Source organism: Ips typographus, linkage group LG8 (genome assembly GCF_016097725.1).
Source record: "Ips typographus isolate SLU linkage group LG8, UJ_Ityp_2.0, whole genome shotgun sequence".
Lineage (NCBI taxonomy): Eukaryota > Metazoa > Arthropoda > Insecta > Coleoptera > Curculionidae > Ips > Ips typographus.
In genome coordinates, this window is record NC_138429.1 from 7,990,619 (window position 1) to 8,012,702 (window position 22,084).

The window sequence follows — 22,084 nt, forward strand, 5'->3', positions numbered from 1 at the left end:
GAAAATCTCTTAAAAACGTTTCTGTTACAGTTTTCTATTAAACCGACCAACCGCAGTGCCCTCTTTCAATTTTACCTTAACTTATTACCACATGATTAATGTCACTTGAACGTCACGTGAAATCCAGTTTGACGTTTCATAGTTGTGTGATAATCGAATTGGTCCTCACATATCCCTACGTTTCAGTTCGCTTTTACAAGCTCACAAACTCCCAGTTTAGGTTTGTGAGTTAATTTTGAGGCGTTTTCCCAAAAATCTTTCAAGATGTCCATATCAGTGAGGCAAGCTGCCAGGGAGCATGTTTTAGCTGTTTCCCGTGATTTTGTCTCCCAGCCAAGATTGAGTAAGTAGGTTTTTTGCCACTTAATGCATGTTCTTTCTCATTTATCTATTTACCAAAGTGGGTCCTTAATCAAAAACTACTTTAAATCACCTTTTTGGTTAATTAAATGCAGTTTTCTACTTTAAATTTACAGTATAAATGTTTTGAATGAGAATATCATTTGGGTTGATTGGTCATGTGACCTTTCTTGTGACTGCCACTCCTTGGCTTGTAACCCTTATTTTTCTTTAACATTTAGCCTACAAGACAGTATCCGGTGTAAATGGACCTTTGGTCATTTTGGAGGATGTTAAATTCCCTAAATTCAATGAAATTGTGGAGCTCAAACTGCCTGATGGAACTCTCAGGTCCGGTCAAGTATTGGAAGTCAGTGGCTCTAAAGCTGTAGTACAAGTGTTTGAGGGCACCTCGGGAATTGATGCTAAAAACACACTATGTGAGTTCACTGGGGATATTTTGAGAACCCCAGTCTCAGAAGACATGTTGGGGCGTGTTTTCAATGGTTCTGGCAAACCCATTGACAAAGGTGAGGATTGTTATGTTTTAATTTGCTTAGTTGAGTGCTTGTATCTTCTATACCTGTTGGTAGAATTTGAAAATGTTTTTTTTTAATGGGTCACATGTTTATGTTAGGTAGGTATATTAGTTATTCTCTTGATCAGCTGATGTGATCTTGGGACACATCAGCATATACATATAATATATTAATTTATTTTTTTGGTCAATAATTAATAATGATTTATTATTATTTTAGGTTTAGTCAGTCAAAAATCTACAAGTAAAATTAAAATACTATTTTTATAGTGAGTAATTTTTCTCATCAGAATTTTCCACTAATTTTAACTATACAGTGTGTATCATCTATAAAAATATATGAATTATGAATTGATTAAAACCACACAGCTAATATAGCTATTTATGTATGAAGGGCGTTAGAGGGAACATAATGTCCTGAAGCCAGATGGACATTATACTCTCTTTATGTTTCACCTAATTCAGCAATTATTTACTGTTTCTGGCATTGAAAAGTACCTTTACTGGTATGTTGTTTAGTGTTTACTTTACTACTACTGTCAGTCAGTGAAAATGGCAAAAGTTGGATGAAATTTTTGAAAGTATAAAAGAAAATGCAGCAACAGCTAACAAAAGTTTATTATCTCAAAAGTCAAGAGCAACCTAAGGTAGGGAATATGTAGTTTTTATGGCATTAAAGAATAAAAAATCCATTGCTAATATTAAAAAAGGTTTTAGGGCGTTATAAGCGGGCGTTATGATCACATATCACTTATACAACGCGCAACATAGGATTTTACGTGTTAAATTTTTAAGCACATGTCAGACCATGTTATTTTAGAACTACAAGTATAAAACTTGACGGGTGGCTGTTTCGTACCCTGAAGCTTAAGCAAGTTTACCAATTGGGCCTAAAAAGTGATTATAAATTTGCAAAAAATCATCTTTTTTCGAAAAGATTTTATCTTTCCATACTCCCTGTATGTATGATAGGTGCTTCTTGTTTTTGATAGTGGCACGGCAGGTAGCAGGTAAAATTTGTTGTAGAAAGTAAAACAGGGTGATCATTAACTTTATATCAAGAAAGTTAAGAACAAAAGAGGTATTTTTATAAGTGAATTGTTCAAAGTGACCTCAGTTTGAAGCCAAACAGTATTCCAAACAATCATAAAATGCCCTCTTTTGACGTTCAAAAGATGTCGGGTCGTGATGCAGTCAAAATATGTCACTCTACCTGGTACCTGCCCTGCCGATATCAAAAACAAAAAAGAACAATGCATACAGGGAGTATAAAACGATAAAATCTTTTCGAAAAAAAAATTATTTTTTGCCAGTTTTTAATCACTTTTTAGACCAAATTGGTTAACTTACTTAAGCTTCAGGGTACTAAAGACACCCGTCAAGTTTTATACCTGCAGTTCCAAAATAACATGGTCTAACATGGGCTTAAAAATTTAACACGTAAAATCCTATGTTGCGCGTTAAAAAAAACGCACTGTAATAAGTATATAGTAAGTAAGTAAATAATAATAATATAATATTTTTAATTATCATAATTTGTAATATGGCAAGTGTTATGTGGTTAAGATAACGCCTGCTTATAATGCCCTCAGGTTGTTATGAACACTATAACCTACACAGTTTCCAAGGTATTAATGTGTTCATAACGTATAGGTGAAACATAAATATATAAATTTGTAATATTGTAATTCAGGACCGCCAATTTTGGCTGAAGACTTCTTGGACATCCAGGGTCAACCCATCAACCCTTGGTCTCGTATCTACCCGGAAGAAATGATCCAAACCGGTATTTCCGCTATTGATGTAATGAACTCGATTGCTCGCGGTCAAAAAATTCCGATTTTCTCGGCGGCCGGTTTGCCTCACAACGAAATCGCCGCTCAGATTTGTAGACAAGCTGGTCTTGTCAAGCTGCCCGGTAAATCGGTTTTGGACGATCACACCGACAACTTTGCCATCGTGTTCGCCGCTATGGGTGTCAACATGGAAACCGCCAGATTTTTCAAGCAAGATTTCGAGGAAAACGGCTCCATGGAGAACGTGTGCTTGTTCTTGAACTTGGCCAACGATCCCACCATCGAAAGAATCATTACTCCACGTTTGGCTTTGACTGCTGCCGAATTTTTAGCTTACCAATGCGAGAAACACGTGTTGGTCATCTTGACTGACATGTCTTCATATGCTGAAGCTTTGCGTGAGGTAATATATTGTTAGAATACAAAAATGTTGTATCTTTGTTATTGGAAAGACCGTAAATTTCTGACAAGTTGTATTTTGTTAGGTATCAGCTGCCAGAGAAGAAGTGCCCGGTCGTCGAGGTTTCCCAGGTTACATGTACACTGATTTGGCTACAATTTACGAACGTGCCGGACGTGTTGAAGGCAGAAACGGATCAATCACTCAGATCCCCATTTTGACTATGCCTAACGACGATATCACCCATCCTATTCCCGATTTGACTGGTTACATTACTGAAGGTGCTCTATAATGACAACACTGTAACCAAATTTTAAACGTTTCTAAATTAATTTCAGGACAAATTTACGTTGACAGACAGTTGCACAACAGGCAGATTTACCCTCCAATTAACGTGTTGCCGTCTCTTTCACGTTTGATGAAATCTGCTATTGGTGAAGGTATGACCAGGAAGGACCACTCTGATGTCTCTAACCAATTGGTGAGTTGGTTTTAATTGACCCATACTTTTGGAAATACGCTCTTATCTATTTCAGTATGCTTGCTACGCTATCGGTAAGGACGTCCAAGCCATGAAAGCTGTAGTAGGTGAAGAAGCGTTGACACCTGACGATCTCCTTTACTTGGAGTTCCTCACCAAGTTCGAAAAGAACTTTATCGCGCAAGGAAACTACGAAAACAGGACCGTATTCGAATCCCTCGACATCGGTTGGCAGTTGCTGCGTATTTTCCCCAAAGAAATGTTGAAACGTATCCCCGCTGCCACCCTCGCCGAATTTTATCCCAGAGATTCGCGTCATTAGTTTTTCTCTTTGTATTTACGCACTATATGTGTTTTAGTTTATCGTTGGGACTTGAGAGTCCTATTCCCTCTGTAATTTTTAGAAAGTCACTTTTCTCTCCATTCATTGGTAAGTTTTAATGTGTTGTGCAATTTTTATTGTATTATAGATTGTTTCCTGGTTTCCCATATACATCAAATTGATCAGTTAATCACATATGTAGATATTGTAGTGATTCCATATATTATACTACTTAATTGTAGAGCAAATTATATTGCTCCAACCTAAATTGTGCAACCTTGGCGTAAAAAACCATAATTTTTTGGATACATTCCACTAAGTTTTAATTTGTTTTTCAAGGATATTCAATTCTTCAGAAATAAAAAGCTTTCAGTATTCGTATTGTAGAATCGTAAACTTTTACGTACAAGTTTCGATGTCAAAACGGAACCTATATTGTTGAGTAATAATTAATAATTAATGTTGTTAAGACAAAAAAGATGTGTAAAGTTGATATTGTCAATAAAGAGTTTAAAAAATATACTTAGCTAATGTGTTATTCCTGTGTACAATACAAACTTTTCTCTTATTTTTTATTGATTGATTGCAAATTGGAAACTCAATTCAGTTAGCCTATATTCGATCGAATAGATTTGGCAACAATGCTAAAAGCTGTTAAAGAGAAGAAAAGAAGTAGTTGACAACTATCATAACCCAACTTTTTTTAATTTTACAAATTTTGTGCCATTTTGTGGAATTATTGGAGTTTGTTTAAATAATAAACTTTTCTATTACACTAGTATACCGTTTGTAATTATTTAATATTTTCAAGGTACATATTTAGTGATTTTTTTTTGTAAATGACACGTAAGTATATACGCAGCTTATTAAAAAATAAAGTTACAATTGGTTCCAAAACTGTTATGCAATTATTATTTAAGTTGTCCTTTACACATTAATTTATACATTAGATTTTTTATAAGTTGTGAGGAAATTTTAAGAGGTGTGCCTTTAGAAGATCATTTGTTCAAAATTTCTACTTGTTTTTTGGTTATCCCAGTTCCCACTAAAATTTGGTTTGTTTTGCTATTTGGATATTGGAACACTGAAATAACTTAAATTTAATACATCCTGGCTAGGCTGCACAAGCTGACAACTTGTACTTTGGTATAGGTGGTCAATTTTCAGATAACATGGATATTATTTATAAACCAACTTCAATATCTAAAACATTCAATCAAATAGTGTTAACCCAATATTTCAAACCTTCTTGAAAAACATTTTTCTATAACCATTCACATTGTTCCACATTCACAATTGATATTAACTATAACAATAGCTGTGTTATCTGTAAAATAAAAACAAAATATTCCATTTAAGTTTTATAAGTTTCTGTGTTCGTACTCAAACGAACGCGCTTCAAACAATATTTTCGGATAACCTTTTACTTTTTGTATTTGGATGATGGTGGCTAGGTCATGACCATGTCAGAATAAATCTTCAGTCTTCTTGTCGCTGATAACATTAACCAAAACGGTTCACAGTGATTATCAGTCTAATGTGGATAGTAGACGTCTTCAATTCAATATGTATCTCACGTTGGGTGGCGTGTTTTGCAGTTTTCTCCTTTTAGTTCAAACTGGGTTTTTAAGTACGTTTTATGGCGCTCTTCAGCTATGTTTGGTACTGCAGTTTACCTATTTTTTGTTTTTTGTTCGGTGGTAAGTGCATTGATACTTTTTAACACTAGTTCTGGATGTGATAGGCTTGGTGTAGTTGCATAATTCTCAAGTCAGGCCATTCTTTAAGCTGACAAAACCAGGAAAAAATTTACTGGTCTTATACATGAGTTAGGATTTGAAAACACTTATAAATATACAAATATTTTTTGAAAAAACATCATCAGATATGCAAGTACAAAGTCGAAGTGGACTATGTAAGTTAGGTACATTAACAGAGTGTCCTAATAATAACGCAGCTGGTGAATAAATCACCTTTTTGAATAAAACCAGTTGTAAAACAAAAATGGTAGGGATGAGTAAAAGTTAATCTTTCCTCAAGTATTATGTTTATCTGGTGACGTTTTTATTCACAAAAAGGTGGATTTATCATTAATATTAATGTAGTTTTGGTTACAGTAGTTTGTTTTTCCTTTTACTCAAGTATATCAGCAAATATGAATGCATTTATTAAACTCGAGCATTTAAAGTTTATAATTTTTTATTGTAAAACGTGTGTTCAAGTAGTGTTTAACTTTCTGATTTTGTCCTGTGCAATACTAAAAAAATGGTGATTAACACATTATTATTATTGTAATACCTGCATCCTGCAGCAGTGGATTTAACACAAACACGTGAATACTGCAGATCTTTGAACTCTACACAATTATTGCTTGGCGTAAATTTATAATGTTTGGGTTATCAGGCTTGTTTTAGTTTAATCAATAGTCTTTATCTAGACACTATGCTTTTCAGTCAGATAACAGTATGGTCTGTTTATCCACAGTGTGCAAGTTTATTAAGATATGTTTATAAAATGTATGTGTGTGTATTAGGCCAAATTAAGAGTGTAATTAGTGAACAATGAGAATATTTAAATGCTAGGCCAAACGTTGTGTTGTCAACTTTACTACTAAGGCATCGCTATTAAAGTTGAACGCACCTTGATATTCCTTATAAAGTTTTTTTATACTTAACGTAACCTTTTTCAGCTTAAAAAGGATGGTGGACTTTTTAACCAATAGGAGTTTTGAAACCTACACTCAGTATTCTCCAGTAACCAATCATGAGAAAGAAACTTTATCATCTTTAGCAACATTAAAAAGGTTTTCACAAGATCAAAGGTACCGAAAAATACTGTCTCGCGAGGCTGATGCTAATGTAAGTACTAAAATCGAGACTAAAATCTACTTTTTCAAAAAAAAAATTTAAAAAATTGGTTTATCAGGCTCGCGACCGTCAACTTTTGCATATCAAGGAAAGCGCCCCGGAAGTCCACGTTTCTGAACGAAGACCATTTATGGGTTTATGCTGTCAAAATTGCACTTTAACTAGCAGGGTAAGTTTTTATTTATACTTTGAATGTGTGTTTAATCAGCATATCAACAATGCCAAGCTTTGTTAAATTTAGAATTCGCTCGTTAATTTGTCGCAATATTCCTTCTATTTATACTTTTGTAAGCTATTTCTGTTAACTGTGTTGGTGGTTGATCGATGTTGTTGTGGATTGAGAATAGTTTAAAAACTCATTCTATTGTATGGGAATGCAGGACGAAGGGTCAATGAATTGATTTACTTTAATGATTCAGAGTTAAGTGACTTTTGTTATTGTTTTTATAAGTTATTCGTACACTAAACGCAAAAGAGGGTTTTCTAATATTACACGAATTATACATGTGACTAACTAGGAAAAAAATATTTTAGGATTCATTGGTAAAGAGAACTACAGAAAATCTAGCGCTCATCAACATACTAAATTATCAGACCCCACTCGCAAGTCGAGGTATTCTATCCAGAATATTTTCACATCTCCATCAAGTGTCAATGCTCAAAAAGTACTCATACCCTCAAATCGCCGATTTGGTACTCAAAGACGACCGAGTAAAAACAGCGGTTGAAAAAGCCGCTCTTCAACAGCTTAAAGATTCCGATAGTACTGAAGATGAATACTACCAAGAGCTCATACAAAAGAATCAAGCTAGAGCGAAAAAGCTTACTTTTGACATGCGTTCTACCTTATCTGACTTTTTGTTACGGTTTGTTTTTTATTTTATGTGTGTTTTTTTGGTTTAATAAGTTAGGTAACTTGCAGTTTTACGTCTTGGATTCTATATAAACTGCTTCCGTGCTTTCTTACCTCAGTGGTTGTCCCTCCAGGACAGGTTGAAATGTTGAAACAGGCTTCCAAAACAAACCTTCCTCTAATTTTCCTTCCTTTGCATCGATCCCATCTAGACTATATCCTTCTCTCTTTTATACTGTTGAACAATAATATTCGCTCCCCTTTAGTTGCTGCTGGTGATAATTTGAAAATTCCCTTTTTTGGGTAAGTGTTCAACTGGGAGCAGTTCTAAAATCTAATAAATGTTAAATTTTAGTTCTCTTTTGCGAGCACTAGGAGCCTTTTTCATAAAACGTCGCATAGACCCGGTGATGGGACGTAAAGACTACGTTTACAAAGCAGTTCTGCACACTTACATGAATCTCTGCTTAAGGGCAGGACATAATATTGAGTTCTTCTTGGAAGGCGGTCGTACAAGAACGGGTAACTAACCAGTATTTCCTATTTAAATTCACGTAATCCGCAAACAATTATTAGGGAAACCTTGCATGCCAAAATACGGTGTTTTGAGTGTTATCGTGGAAACTTTTATGGATGGTACCATTGAAGATGCTCTACTGGTGCCTGTCAGTATCAATTATGAAAAGTTGATTGATGGTAATTTCGTAAAGGAACAGTTGGGGCAACCGAAAAAAATGGAAACATTCGGGAATGCTTTTAAGGGTATTTGGCATGTGCTGAATAGCAACTATGGAATGATGAGAGTTGATTTTAATCAGCCGTTTTCGTTAAGGGTGAGTGGACTTTAGACATAGCCAGGCAAAGAACAACAATTTGCATCTTTTGTAGGAGCTTATTAATACTTTTAACTCTAACACCAGAATGCTTACTCCGAACGTGAAAAGTCGCGTCTTAAAGTCAAATCCGTCTACTAACAGTTTGTACGGAACTGATGTTGTGTCTGACGAGCATAAGAGTTTAGTGGAAAACATATCCAAACACGTGATTTTTGGTAATAATCACACACTCATTTTTATTAGTCTAATAAATTTCCTACATAGATTGCGCTCAGGCTACTTCAGTCATGTCAACCAACGCCTTGGCGTTTCTCCTTCTGACCAAATTTCGCAACGGTGCCAAATTGGAAACGTTAGTGGGAGCATTGGAAGACCTCAAAAGAGATTTTTTGGCTGCAAACAAAGATGTTGGTTTCAGTGGAGATTCGGTTGATGTTATTAACTATGCAGTAAAAAACGGAATTTTATACCTTAACACGGTTTTTAAAGGGTTTCTCGTAGGTTCACTTACTAGGGCCGGCTCTAGTAAAGAAAGAAAAAATTAATGGAGAAGATACAATTAAACCCATCGCAATATTACCTAACGTGATAGAACTGTCATACTACAGTAACAGTGTTGTCACTCATTATGCTTTAGAGTCAGTGATTGCCCTGGCAATTACTCGATCTCTTTCAAGTGGTTGCACTGTAATGACACACGATAACTTATTGGAAAATGCTACAGAACTATGCTCGATATTTCAATATGAGTTTTTGTTCAACAAACCATGCCAAAATTTGGAGCAGATTTTAACTAGCTGTATAGACGATTTGAGTGTTAAAGGAGTGTTTTTAGCAGTAAGTATAGTCTGTCCCAGGGCTAGTGGCAGTGACGTAATAATTGTCTTTCCGTTTCTGTTACATGTGAACTGAGTGAGATGGAAATTTTACTTATGTTATTGACAAATTTTTAAATTTGTGGCTGGGGATGATTTTTTCGGAAATTTTTAAATTTTGAAAAGTGTTTTTAATTGCCTAGATAGCTTTAGGTTAATGGTAGAATTGTGACGTGGAGTGTCATTTATCAAGATAATTTTTTAAGGGTCTAAAAACTGTCATCTCCAAAACCGTGCCAGTTAGGGCAAAACGGACGTCAGATTCGTGTTTTCCAGTTTCAAATTAGTGAAAAACTCACTTTGGTTAAGGAAAATCCAAAACGGCCGCTGTTAGTATAGTAGGCAATAACTCGTTTATTTGAAACATTCTGTATAGACACACTATATGACGAAAAAAAGCAAAATATCACGTGACATTGAATGGGTAGGGTTAAGTTGTATCATTTGGCCACTAAGGTCCGATTGTACAGGGTGCTGCATTTTCGATGGTTTTACGGGGTACAGAGAAAACGGTAATAGATAGAAAAAAAGTAGCATACGTGTTCTGATCTCTTTTTCTGAGCTGAGATGACTGGCGAAAAGGGCGGCGCAAACTTCTTTTGTTTCAAAGATACGGGGGGTTTTCGAAAATTGGTAATTTTTGAACCTCTTCTGTATTTCAGTTGCTCTTAAAGTTATCAAAAAAGAAAGAACGGTTCCTGGTAGAAGTTTTCATGTAGAATCCAATCCAGAAAAAACTGACTACGCCAAGTTTTTTCTGTTCCGTTTAGTTTCTGACATATGACAGTAAGTTACATTTTTTTAAATGGAACATCCTATATATTTTTACGTCATTTAATTCTGTTGATTTTTACCTTTTCAACGGTATATTACAACATATAAGTTTGTAGAGGTTAATCCTGTTATTTTAAAAAAAGACCTTTGCTAAGCTAAAAAAAGGCCAATATCTAAAATACCAAACAAAATCGGAAATAAAATAAACTAACACATCAGAAAATTAAATATTTTTAATAAATCTTATTAAAAATCTAAGTTACAAACAGTTCTACCGTCACTTTAATAAGAAAAGAGGCCATTTCTATTTTCTACTATTTTTAAGGTAGAAGTTGAAAAAAATGTTTATAAACGACATGTAACATGTTAATATGAACATAGCCAAATTTTGTTTTCACTGTGGGTATTTTTATACATATTATTTAGCACTTTTTTGTTAAGGAAACGCCTTTTTTCTAATTACCAAGATTAACGTTTACAAACTTATATGTTTTAATACACCGTTGAAAAAGTAAAAATCAACAGAATTAAATGAACTTAAAATATATAGGGTGTTCCATTTAAAAAAATATAACTTACTGTCATATGTCAGAAACTAAACGTAATAGAAAAAAACTGACTACGCCATTGGATTCTACGTCAAAACTTCTAGCGGAAACCGTTTTTCCTTTTTTGATAACTTTAATAGCAAATGAAATACAGAGGAGGTTCCAAAATGACCAATTTTCAAAAACCCCCCGTATCTTTGAAACAAAAGAAGTTTGCGCAGCCCACTCTTCGCCAGTCATCTCAGCTCAGAAAAAGAGATCAGAACACGTATGCTACTTTTTTTCTATCTATTACCGTTTTCTCTGTACCCCGTAAAACCATCGAAAATGCAGCACTCTATACAATCACAGTTCAAAGACAGTTCAGTTGATCTGCGACTGGTACTTAAACTTTCCCATATGAATTGCATTGCTGTCAAAATGACGTTTCTGACTTGAACCAGGTTCTAAGGTTGAACCACTGTTTTACAACTGGGCCTAAAAATCGTCAAAGTTGACTCTAGTTTTTCTTGAATATCTCAGAAACCCTTCAAGTTAGAGGTATTTTTTACCACAGAGAGGAAATTTAACCAACCTCGTTGGATGTCTGGTTTAACAAAAACAGGGCTTTACAGGGCAACCACAAAATATCTATGAACTAATCTAAGACAAAAGTGAATTTCAATATGCTTTACAGTCAATGTTGACACTGTCATTTCTCCGGGAACAGAAAATAGATAGATATTAGAGGATAATTTGTAATAATGGCTTTATTTAAAGGAACCTGAAAGTAATGAACTAGTGAGAAAGAGTAGAAAGATTGCGGAACAGTTTGACGACGAGGACGAACAAGTATTGCAAAAACAATACGAAATCAACCCGGACCAGATTGAGACTGTTGAATTTTTATCGAATATTTTAATGCCGATATTAGAAACATACGCCATTACCGGTCATGTGATGAACAGGTTGATTCAGAAACAATTGCTGGAGAACGAGTTAGTTGAAGAGGTTATGGAAGAACTGAAGTTTCAATTAGGAGAAGGATATATTATGAATGGTAAGTTGCTCACATGGTCAGTTAGATAATAAATTTACTACAATAATTTGATTTTGGTTCTTAGATGAAGCAGTATCAGTAGATTCCATCAAGAATGCTTTTAAACTTTACCAAAAATGGGGACTGCTGGAATGCCAGCAAGAGTTCAAACTTCGACTTTACTCCCTGAAGGAGAGCTACGATAATGCCGAGTCGGTAAAACTCTTCCACGACAAAGTCAATAAGTACAGAATAAATCAGGGTAGCACCAGCTAGTTTGACTGAACCATTCGAAGTGGATCACCAATCATATTTTGTAAGAATCTCTGTTGAGTTTTTTTTGTTGTTTTTTCATTCTAGTTCGAAATAAGTAATGTAGGCGTAAGACGTATGTGGACAAAGTAATTTTTTTAAAGTAAGACTTAAAATATCAGGTAGTTTACTTGTTTTAACCAGTTTTCCATCTACTTGTATGAAGTCCAGATCTGTGATAAATAAATACTTCGTAGTGTAATGTACTTAATCGTGTTCATTTGTTGCTATTTGGAGTAGTACCCCAGATATACTACTAAGTTTAATATTTGATTGAGTCTACTGTAGTATGGATTGATTTGCAGTAAAAATGCTAAATCGATTACTTTGTCCTTACTCGAAAAATGTTCCAGCTAGCGACGTATCTAAAAACCGATTGGCCGGCAATTTGCCGAGTCATTTGCGCCAATAACAATAAAATCCGCCACGGCTCCACATCTATGCATCTCTAATGGAGGCCATATCTCCAGAAATGATGGAGCGCTCTTTTGTCACCGCGCGACCGTATTCATTTTCCGGTCGGATTGGTCGGACCGATAAAAAAACGCGCGCGCTCAGACAGCACGAAAACGACCGTTTGTTACTTGTTGTGGCTCATTTAGCAGATAAACGGTACCCGAATTGTCCTTCCTTAACGACACCTTACGGTCCTTTAGCGTAAGCGATACTTAAGACGACCGTTTAGATAGCGAACGATCGCTACTCTTAGTTGGAAACTCTTTTTCTGGGAGTGACTCCGAATGAGACAGCTTTTACGACTTTGGCTAACAAGAAAGTTATACTGACGAGACCTGATCCAGGATAGTTGAGTTTTTAGATCTTTTTGTAAGTTCATTGACTTGTGTGCTACATTAAGTGTAACCATATTTTTGTTAGAGTTCATTAAGTGTAGCATTCACTCAAGAAGATCATCATTTATTCGAAATCTAAAAAAATATCGCTGGACAGGGCCAGTAAATCTAGCGATTTTCGCGTGCTCGTTTGGAAACATGTCGAGCAAAATCGTTCCGTCTCCGGGCGTAACGATTCAATTTGCCGCTCCCTTGGCCACCGCGACTTCTCATCCAATGCTCCATTACGTCACCGAGAACAAAATGCTACCTAAATGCTTCACTTAAATAATCACTAACCTAATCGAAGATTTCTTTAAGATATCTACATAATGCTAACAGTTAAGTTGGCTTGTTGCTTGGACTGTGGAACCTTTGAATGTTTTAATTTCATTTTCTAATAGAAGAAATTAAAATCGGTCAGTTTGCATGTTTTTCTTTTGTACACAATCGAAAATCACACTATCACAGCATTGTTCGTAGTTTGTGATTGGTCAAGTCAACTCAAAATCACAAACTAAACTAGAATGACTCTTAACCGATCTAGTAGAGTTGTAGAGTTAAGAACAGCATATACAGGGTGGTCAAGTTTTAAATGTCAATAATTCACCAATCCATAGCCAATTATAAATAAGTTGACATTCATTATGTCATTTTCCTAAAAAGTGCTTCAAATTTCTGTTTAAAAAATCGTTTTTTTGTCATAACTGTCAGACCGTTGGAGCAATATTGATCAAATTTGGAACAAGCACTTTATTACACGTTATTACAGTCAAAGACCCAAAACTAACCCAACCCAACTTAAAAATTGTCTTGGAAACGGAAAATTCACTTAAGAAGTTATATTGTATATATTATATTATTGTAGCCAGTTTTCATAGTTTCCAGACAAACTGAAAGACTTTAGTTTTGAAAATTGACTTTTCATGCAAATCGAGAGACTTTAATTCTGAAAATTGACTTGTAGACATAAAAACTACTTTTTCAAAAATTTGTTACTACAAATTCATACATTTAAACCTTAAAAATTGACTTGAACCCCAAAATGTGACTGAACTAATGAAAAGTGGCATCAGAAGCTTAAAATTTGCATTTGAAGTAAGTTTTCATAATTTGAAGACAAATTTCAATATTTTAGTCTTGAAAATAGTCTTAGATGCAGGACATTAACATTAGATTCATGAAAATTGTCTTGAAAACGAACTTTTCGTGCTTTTTACTTTGCTTTTCAGTTTCTTCGAATTCTGGACTATTTTTAGTGCTTCAAAACTGCTTTCAGCTTGGAAAATCGAGTTTCAAGACTATCTTTACCAAGTTATTGACATAGCAAACTTAAAAAACAATTTTTACATTCTTCATAGACTTAAAATAGCATTCCAAGCTTTGTCACTATTAAATCGACTTCTAGACACCTCAGTGCTAAAAATTCGGGTATTTCTTAATAAACTAGACTGTTTTGTGTGTTTTAAGGCTGTTTTCAGTGCCTTAAATCGAGTTTCAAGACTATCTTTACAAAGTTTTTGACTTATCAGGCCTAAAAGCCAGTGTGTCCACTGACCATAATCTTGAAAATGTTATTTCAAGCTTCTTCACTATTAAATTGACTTCTACACTCATAGGTGCAATAAATTGTAGCACCTCTAAGAAATTCAGACTGTTTTTAGTGCTTTGAAAAATCGAGTTTAAGACTATTTCCAAAAGTCAAGTTTCTTCATTAATAAAAGTAAAAAATTTTGGTACCAAATGCTACAATAATAGTCTTGAGAACTAATTTTTAGAAATAAAACGTCCGAAAATTTAATTTACTTCTAGACTTGTTGTCCAGTCCAGAAAATTGAGTTGTACACCAATTAAAGTCTTGAAAATATACTTTTGGACTCTCTTTAGTCCTAGTAAGGTTCGTTCTAGCATTAAAAGTCAACTATTTTTAGTAGTAAAAAATGAGTTTCATGCACAATACAATCTTTGTCTTGATTTCCGGACTTTTTTTAGTTCTTGAATGCCAGTTTCAGACACTCAGCCAGGATGGCAGTCTGAGAAAGCGAATCATAAGACCATTCCTAATAGTAAAAAGCAAGTTTTTAGATTATTCAGTACAAATTTGGACTTTCACAAGTCTTGAATGTTCAGTTTTAAACTATAAAACGATTTTTTAAATGGAAATTTGGAAGACTGTATCTTCCTTAGGAAACGTTTTTCAGAAAAATTACACAATTACACAAGTCAACTTATATTTTGCTTGGCTATCAAATGGTGAATTATTGACACTTAAAACTGGACCACCCTGTAGAAGGGCTTTGATTTTTCAGGTTTAGTCGATTTGCAGTCGAAGATCCAAACACTCACTCAGAAAGGTTATTTACTGGCTCAAAGGAGCTTAAACATTTTAATACGATATACCTATGTGTTCATAGGATAACTTTCTGGTTGAATAGATCTGATAAAATTCAGCATATCGAAAAGGACGATCATACAAATACACTTCTCTTGTTAATAAGAACATTTTTCTTTCAAAATACGAAACCTAATACGAAACCTGGAAGATGATCATTAACCGGTTTGGTACAAAACCTGTTCCAAAATTAACCAAATCATTTAGTTCGAACAATGGACGCGTCTCTCCTCTCGGCCCTACTACTTATTCAATTCAATTAAAAATAAATCTTGCCTCGGTCCCGGGCTGCGGATATATTTCATTCCCTGGGCCACGCGCGACCATCCCCAGGGATCCGGAATCGAAATCCCGGTGGCTTGTTGCCTCGACCGTCATTTGTCTAACAGCTGTTCACATATCGTCGAATTGCGTCATTACAAGCGATCAACGATTGTCTAACCCCCTCATTATCCAGTCAGTTCGATTCGTCTTTTTTTTTCCACCCTTGAATTTTTCAGCAGCTAAATTTTTAACGCTGAAAGCTTTACAACTTTTCGTTGGTCACTTTAGGGCTGCTTTCTCTGAAATGGTTAAATACATATTAAAGTATCAGAGAGAGTGAGAGAAATCTCTGCTTGCTTGATAATGAACACTCTCGCAGAGCGTTTAATCTAAAAACTTTCCTCGAGAACAAACTTCAATCCGTATTAAAACAGTACAATGAATCTAATTATAATAGGTAATTAATAAATCGGCGTTCCAATTAAGTTAGAGTACTTAATTAACTTACTAATCGGGAGGAGTGGAGGCGGAAACGTTCCCAGTTTGCTGCTTGCGGAAACCCTGGGGAAAGAAAGAAACTCTAAAACTTAAAAACTTTTTAAAAGCTTATTATCGAACGTTTTTCAGCTTGAAGTTTCGTTTTTATTTCAGTATTTTTAGCAGATTGTTGTAGAGATTAATTTTTAGGACAGACTTTACAAAATGCAGTAAAATGTTCTCCTAATGGAAAAAATTAGACTTTTGATGGATGACATCCAATAGAGTAGCCACTGAGATCTTCAAACTTCAATCCATAATTTTTTTTAATTTAATATTTAAGAAGATTGTAATTACCAATAAAGTTTCTGGCAGTTCTGTTTTGTAGTGTTTTTTTGGATAGGAAATTGAATGAGTATTCTCAAAATGTGCTTAAAACTGACATTTTTTCATAGGTTATATCCCGAGACGTTCAAGTTTTATCGGGTAAACTGTGCATAGGTGATTTTTTGCAAAATTTTGCTTGGAAAATGATTGAGATCTTTGGAGAAGATCTTTTCTTTTTTTTTATCGTCGAATTATTTAGTCGAAACCATTTGCCTAAAAGAAAAATTTTGCAAAAAACCTACCAATGCACATATTGCGTGATAAAACGTGAACGCCGAGGGGTATATGTCAAGATTATTTCCTGAAAACTCACATTTTAGTTTATTAACAAGAAAACACCTTAGTTAGAACACAAATATTAAACTAAACGTGATGAAATTAATGATAATATTGAGCTCACCCCAGCAGACGACAGATTTTCGTTCAGCCATGTATATTTTTGTTTACATTTCAGATTGACAATCAGACGTCATAATATTTTAATTTATGTAATTTTTTAATGGAAACTACGATATAGTGATTTGTTAATTGTTAATATTGAAGAAAATAGCTTAAATTTTATGTGTCTAAATCCTGTTTCGTTTAATATCAAATGTTCTTCAAAAAAACGTATTCGAAAAAGGTAGGAGGTGTTTATTCAGTGTAAAATTTTAGCAACTAGGGATTTATTCAGTATATAACGGCTCTCATTGGTCGAACTAGAAAGATTCATTGAATTTTATTGGCTGCTAGTACAATGAGGGAAATAATCACTCAAAAATCAGATCACAATTTTACTGATTTGTAATATTTTTCCTAAATAACTTTAAACCACAATTTGAATTAATTTGAAAATTTGTTACATCAAATCAGTTTTTCCTAAATAACTTGAAAGTGGTGAAAGAAAGATTTTTTAATTTATGGTACAGGCCCACAACACGTTAAGCCGTACATAATTCCGTAAGATAAATTCGGGGTCTAAAGGCAATTAATTCACTTTTAAGTTAATTTATTTGTCAGAACAAACTAGGAGGAGGTACGGTAGTTACTTAATCACGTTAATTAAAACGTTCTTCCGCAAATATATACGCAAATAAGGGCTAAAATACTCTCGAAATTACCTGTTATAAAGCGTTCCATAGTATTCACATTGTTTGATGCACCAAAATATTTTTTAATCTGTTAAAATACAAAGTGTTATTGAAGTTAGCTATCGCATAAATTGGACGGGTTGTTATTTGTTGGAAAAGACGATAATTGTCAAGAGGGTTTTGGGTAAAGCGTTAGGCTCCCTTTTGTTGGCAACTTCCCTTTTGTCGGATAAAACGCTTGCACTGCGAGACATAAATATGGAAGTTGGAAGTTACGGAGTGGAGTTTACCACTTTGGTTACAAAGTTACGTTTGTAATTGTTGCCTTAAGTTTCGGCAACGCCGGAGGCGGAACGGTGACAATGAGATGTTCCTCCAACTTCCCTAAATTAGTGCAATTGATGAGTGAGTATGTTCCTTTAATAAACACACCACTACTAACTGTAAACTGTTTCGAAATGTGCAATTAAAATTTCAGTTCCTTAAAAAGATCAAATTTAATTCCACTTCCTTTAGCTTCTCCGTATTATTGGCAACGTTTTAAATCTGAACCTAAATCCAACTTAAAATGCCATTTCATAGATCCTACCCCATCCAATGCCGTAAGTGCTATACTTGCAGGATTTAGCGAAAAAGAATTTTAAATTCTTAAGTAGCTATTTTCCGTCCTTTTTCCACGTTCCCGAAACTCCATCTGGCTCTTCGTCCTGGAAAAACAACAGATTTTTAATTCCCACAGTCTTCCGGCGGCTACATATATATTTTTCTTGCTTTTGCTCGTTCCCACTTTACCACTGCAGCGTTTTCTTTTCCTAATATTAAGGATTTTCCCAGACTCCATTTTTACGTTTAAATTATTGACGACGAAAGTATTTACGGGTGTGGTGATACTTTTGTTGTTGCGCAGAAGCCAAAAAAATTTATGAATGTTTTTGTACAGGCTGAGTATGAAATATTTGTCAAGCAATTTTGGGAGTAAATGAAAGGATTGTTAGGAATGAAAAATGTTGGTGCTATTTAGATTTTTCTCCACCAGAAACACCCTGCACCACCCTGTATAGTTTTCCGAAAGTAAGGTTGAACCCAACGTAAATGACAGTTATACATCATCATCTGGGTTACTGGTCTATTACAAGTCCATTTTCCATTAAAATAATCTGTGATACAATAGCATGTATGTACAGGGTGTTCAGAAAAAACGGTAATAGATAGCGCAAACTTCTTTTGTTTCAAAGATACGGGGGGCTTTTGAAAATTGGTCATTTTGGAACCCCCTCGTTATCAAGTTATCAAAAAAGGAAAAACGGTTTCCGGTAGAAGTTTTGACGTAGAATCCAATGGCGTAGTCAGTTTTTTTCTGTTACGTTTAATTTCTGACATATGACAGTAAGTTATATTTTTTTAAATGGAACACCCTATATATTTTTAGTTCATTTAATTCTGATGATTTTTACTTTTTCAACGGTGTATTAAAACATATAAGTTTGTAAACGTTAATCTTGGTAATTAGAAAAAAAGCGTTTCCTTAACAAAAAAGTGCTAAATAATATGTATAAAAATACCCACAGTCGAAACAAAATTTGGCTATGTTCTTATTAACATGTTACATGTTGTTTGTAAACAGTTTTTTCAACTTCTACCTTAAAAATAGTAGAAAATAGAAATGGCCACTTTTCTTATTAAAGTGACGGTAAAACTGTTTGTAACTTAGATTTTTAATAAGATTTATTAAAAATATTTAATTTTCTGATGTGTTAATTTATATGATTTCCAATTTTTTTTGGTATTTTAGATATTGGCCTTTTTTTAGCTTAGCAAAGGTCTTTTTTTTAAATAACAGGATTAACCTCTACAAACTTATATGTTGTAATACACCGTTGAAAAGGTAAAAATCAACTGAATTAAATGACGTAAAAATATATAGGATTTTCCATTTAAAAAAATGTAACTTACTGTCATATGTCAGAAACTAAACGGAATAGAAAAAAACTTACTACGCCATTGGATTCTACATGAAAACTACTACCGGAAACCGTTCTTCCTTTTTTGATAACTTTAAGAGCAACTGAAATACAGAAGAGGCTCAAAAATTACCAAATTTCGAAAACCCCCCCGTATCTTTGAAACAAAAGAAGTTTGCGCCGCCCACTTTTCGCCAGTCATCTCAGCTCAGAAAAAGAGATCAGAACACGTATGCTACTTTTTTTCTATCTATTACCGTTTTCTCTGTCCCCGTAAAACCATCGAAAATGCAGCACCCTGTACAAGGTGATTATTTATATTTTACTCAATAACTAACTCTGTAAAATTTTGATCTGACAGTATAGTTTAAATTAGTAAAATTGACGTATGTCAATCAAATGTCACATTTTTGACACGTGTTACCTTAATTGGGACACCCAACATTTTATTTGCCCAATAGTCTTTTTTCGGATTTTCGAAGAAATATCATAAAAATTGATTTAGCGAGCAGTTTTCAGTCAGTCTAATCTCTGCATGTGGGAATGTCATATTTGATATCCGACGTTTCGGTTTTAAGTTACCATCATCAACTTTCATTTCTCTTATGGATGCAACATTAGATTTTTACATTTTTGAATTGGGCCATTACGATGATGTAAGTAGTCTTGCAATGCCGTAATAATAACGAAAACTATGTTCTTACAAAGATGTTCTATGTTCAAATGACACTAGCCCACGTGATATTGCTGCCATTTGTAAAAGAATAATCATGTGACAAACTGTTAGATGATAACACAAAACGCGCTCTTATTTAATAAATTGTTGATTAATATCATGTCCAAGGATGCTTGTTTCTCTGATATTGCATCTAATTTTAAAATTAAAAAAATCTGGTTTGTATGGTTTCGAAAATTCCCACAGTGAATCCACCACCCAATCAATTTCATATCATTTTAAAATTAAGTCTCCCCCTATTTCAGCTTGAATGTAGATAAAATCGGTGCGGTATTGTCCACACGTGTTTTACAACAACCATATACGCATGATGGATCACTTAATTAGCTTTTTTTGTGTATCGAAAGATCTCTCTGCAAATGGTCGATAACAGTGGCTTATGTCACCAAAAACTGCGCATTATTCCGTACAAACAACTTCATAAATGATTTCACTGAAATTAAGCAGATTCTACTAGCTCATATAACTTTCCCTAGCATCCGCGGTATTGTGCTCGTCTTCGAAACAATGCATAAAAGCTTCACCCTCATGGAGAGATAATTAAAATGCTGTTAAAATTGCGCGCTACTCGCCTTGAAGGTAACAAAAAGTATCTAATTATACAATCTAACGAAGCGGACGAAAAAATGAAAAAACTGTTGGAGCTCTAAAAAAGTGCTAATTATAATCTCCAGGAGGCGGAAATATTTTTCCAACGGTCCCAGTGGCGTAGCTATGATTTTCCGTATCGGAAAAATTGTCAAGCAATTATAAGTCAAGTGACAAACCAGTGTTTTCCTTTAACAATAGCGAAGACGCTAATTGGGATAAACCCAGCTTGGTTAGTTAACGCCAAGATGAGAGCCGCCGGTTATTGTCCTGAATATTCCGTAATTAAGCAAAGTTATGGCCCGTTACATTGTTCGGCAAGACGATAATTACCAACTTTATCTGTCTCGGCTCTTTAACCTCACTCTGTAGCTAACTTTCTACGGGTTGTTTGCTGAATTTAGATCGACTTCTCTCAACTTCTATGGCTGGTCCAAGAGCACGAGGAAATCGAGATCATTTTCTGCATTTAAAGAGATTTAATCGGAAGTTAGGTCAATATAATTAGTTTTTTTCGAATTGCCTCAATAAAAGCTAAACATAGAGACATTTATACTCTATATATTTAGAGGTCTGTTCGCAGAGGCAATCCCTGACTGGTTTCCGACTCAGAAACAGTAAATGTCAAGTTTCATTGGTTGAATGCTCACGTGAATATGACGTTTTCTGACTTGTGGCTAATAGAGGTATCTATTTCTCTGATTACTACACCATTTACACATGTACTTTAGAAAGCGTCAGTTGAATTTTAGAAACCATAAGATGGATTTGAAAAATGTCACTTGTATTTCAGAAAAGGTACTTTCAATTTTAGAATAATGTTACGGTTTTCCCGTGGGTTCACACAAAGTCAATTTAACTCAACAATTAATAAATTTATTAATACTTCAAAACACTCCGTACAATAATTAACACAGCTAATAAAAACACTACTACAATTCCACAATTACTCCTCTATTTAAATTTTACCGCGTTCCCAAATTCACTACTACACTACACTACTCTCCAAGTCTCTCGTCGACGCCGCTTCTTTTATATTCACAAACCACGTTCTAGAATGACCGCGAAACGCTTCGCGATTTGCTTCGAATCTTCCAGGTGTGGCGCTTCCTAACTGTGGCCTACTTTAATACGCGCCCGGCCAGATATTGCGGCGCATCGGTTTCATCCTGACTCGAGTATAGTAGGCCCAAACCGTAACAATAATAACTTTGATTTTCGAAATTGCAATTTGTATTTCAGATTAGTCACTTGTAGTATAGAAAAGAGCAGTTGGATTTTAGACATGGTCATTTGTAATTTGGAAAATTACAGTGGAGCAAAAAAAAGTAATAAAAAAAGAAGTAAATAAGTAAAAAAAGTACATTGTGGTTTAAGCAGTTCAATGAAAAATCGATTTATCTCGAAAACAGTTTATTTT

General features: G+C 34.5%; 2 protein-coding genes across 6 annotated transcripts; both read left to right on the forward strand.

Moving 5' to 3' along the window:
- Positions 1–130: 130 nt before the first annotated feature.
- Vha55 (V-type proton ATPase subunit Vha55) lies at positions 131–4,396 on the forward strand. The gene is made up of 6 exons (XM_081985203.1): positions 131–343; positions 582–869; positions 2,571–3,076; positions 3,159–3,354; positions 3,412–3,554; positions 3,610–4,396. Exons 1-6 carry the CDS (start codon positions 265–267, stop codon positions 3,874–3,876), a joined length of 1,479 nt encoding a protein of 492 aa, XP_081841329.1. The 5' UTR covers positions 131–264; the 3' UTR covers positions 3,877–4,396.
- Positions 4,397–4,542: 146 nt separating this feature from the next.
- Positions 4,543–12,165, forward strand: mino (glycerol-3-phosphate acyltransferase mino). Of its 5 annotated transcripts, none has more exons than XM_081985197.1 (12): positions 4,543–4,722; positions 6,566–6,734; positions 6,802–6,912; positions 7,278–7,609; positions 7,666–7,899; positions 7,952–8,118; positions 8,173–8,429; positions 8,485–8,647; positions 8,697–8,881; positions 8,934–9,269; positions 11,389–11,668; positions 11,733–12,165. In XM_081985197.1, the coding sequence occupies exons 2-12, from the start codon at positions 6,576–6,578 to the stop codon at positions 11,921–11,923; spliced, it is 2,415 nt and encodes an 804-aa protein (XP_081841323.1). In that variant the 5' UTR covers positions 4,543–4,722; positions 6,566–6,575; the 3' UTR covers positions 11,924–12,165. The 5 variants fall into 5 exon arrangements, with proteins under 5 accessions (XP_081841323.1, XP_081841324.1, XP_081841320.1 ...); XM_081985198.1 differs by having other exon boundaries at positions 4,543–4,687; XM_081985194.1 differs by lacking the exon at positions 4,543–4,722 and adding an exon at positions 5,263–5,576.
- The last annotated feature ends 9,919 nt before the right edge of the window (positions 12,166–22,084 follow it).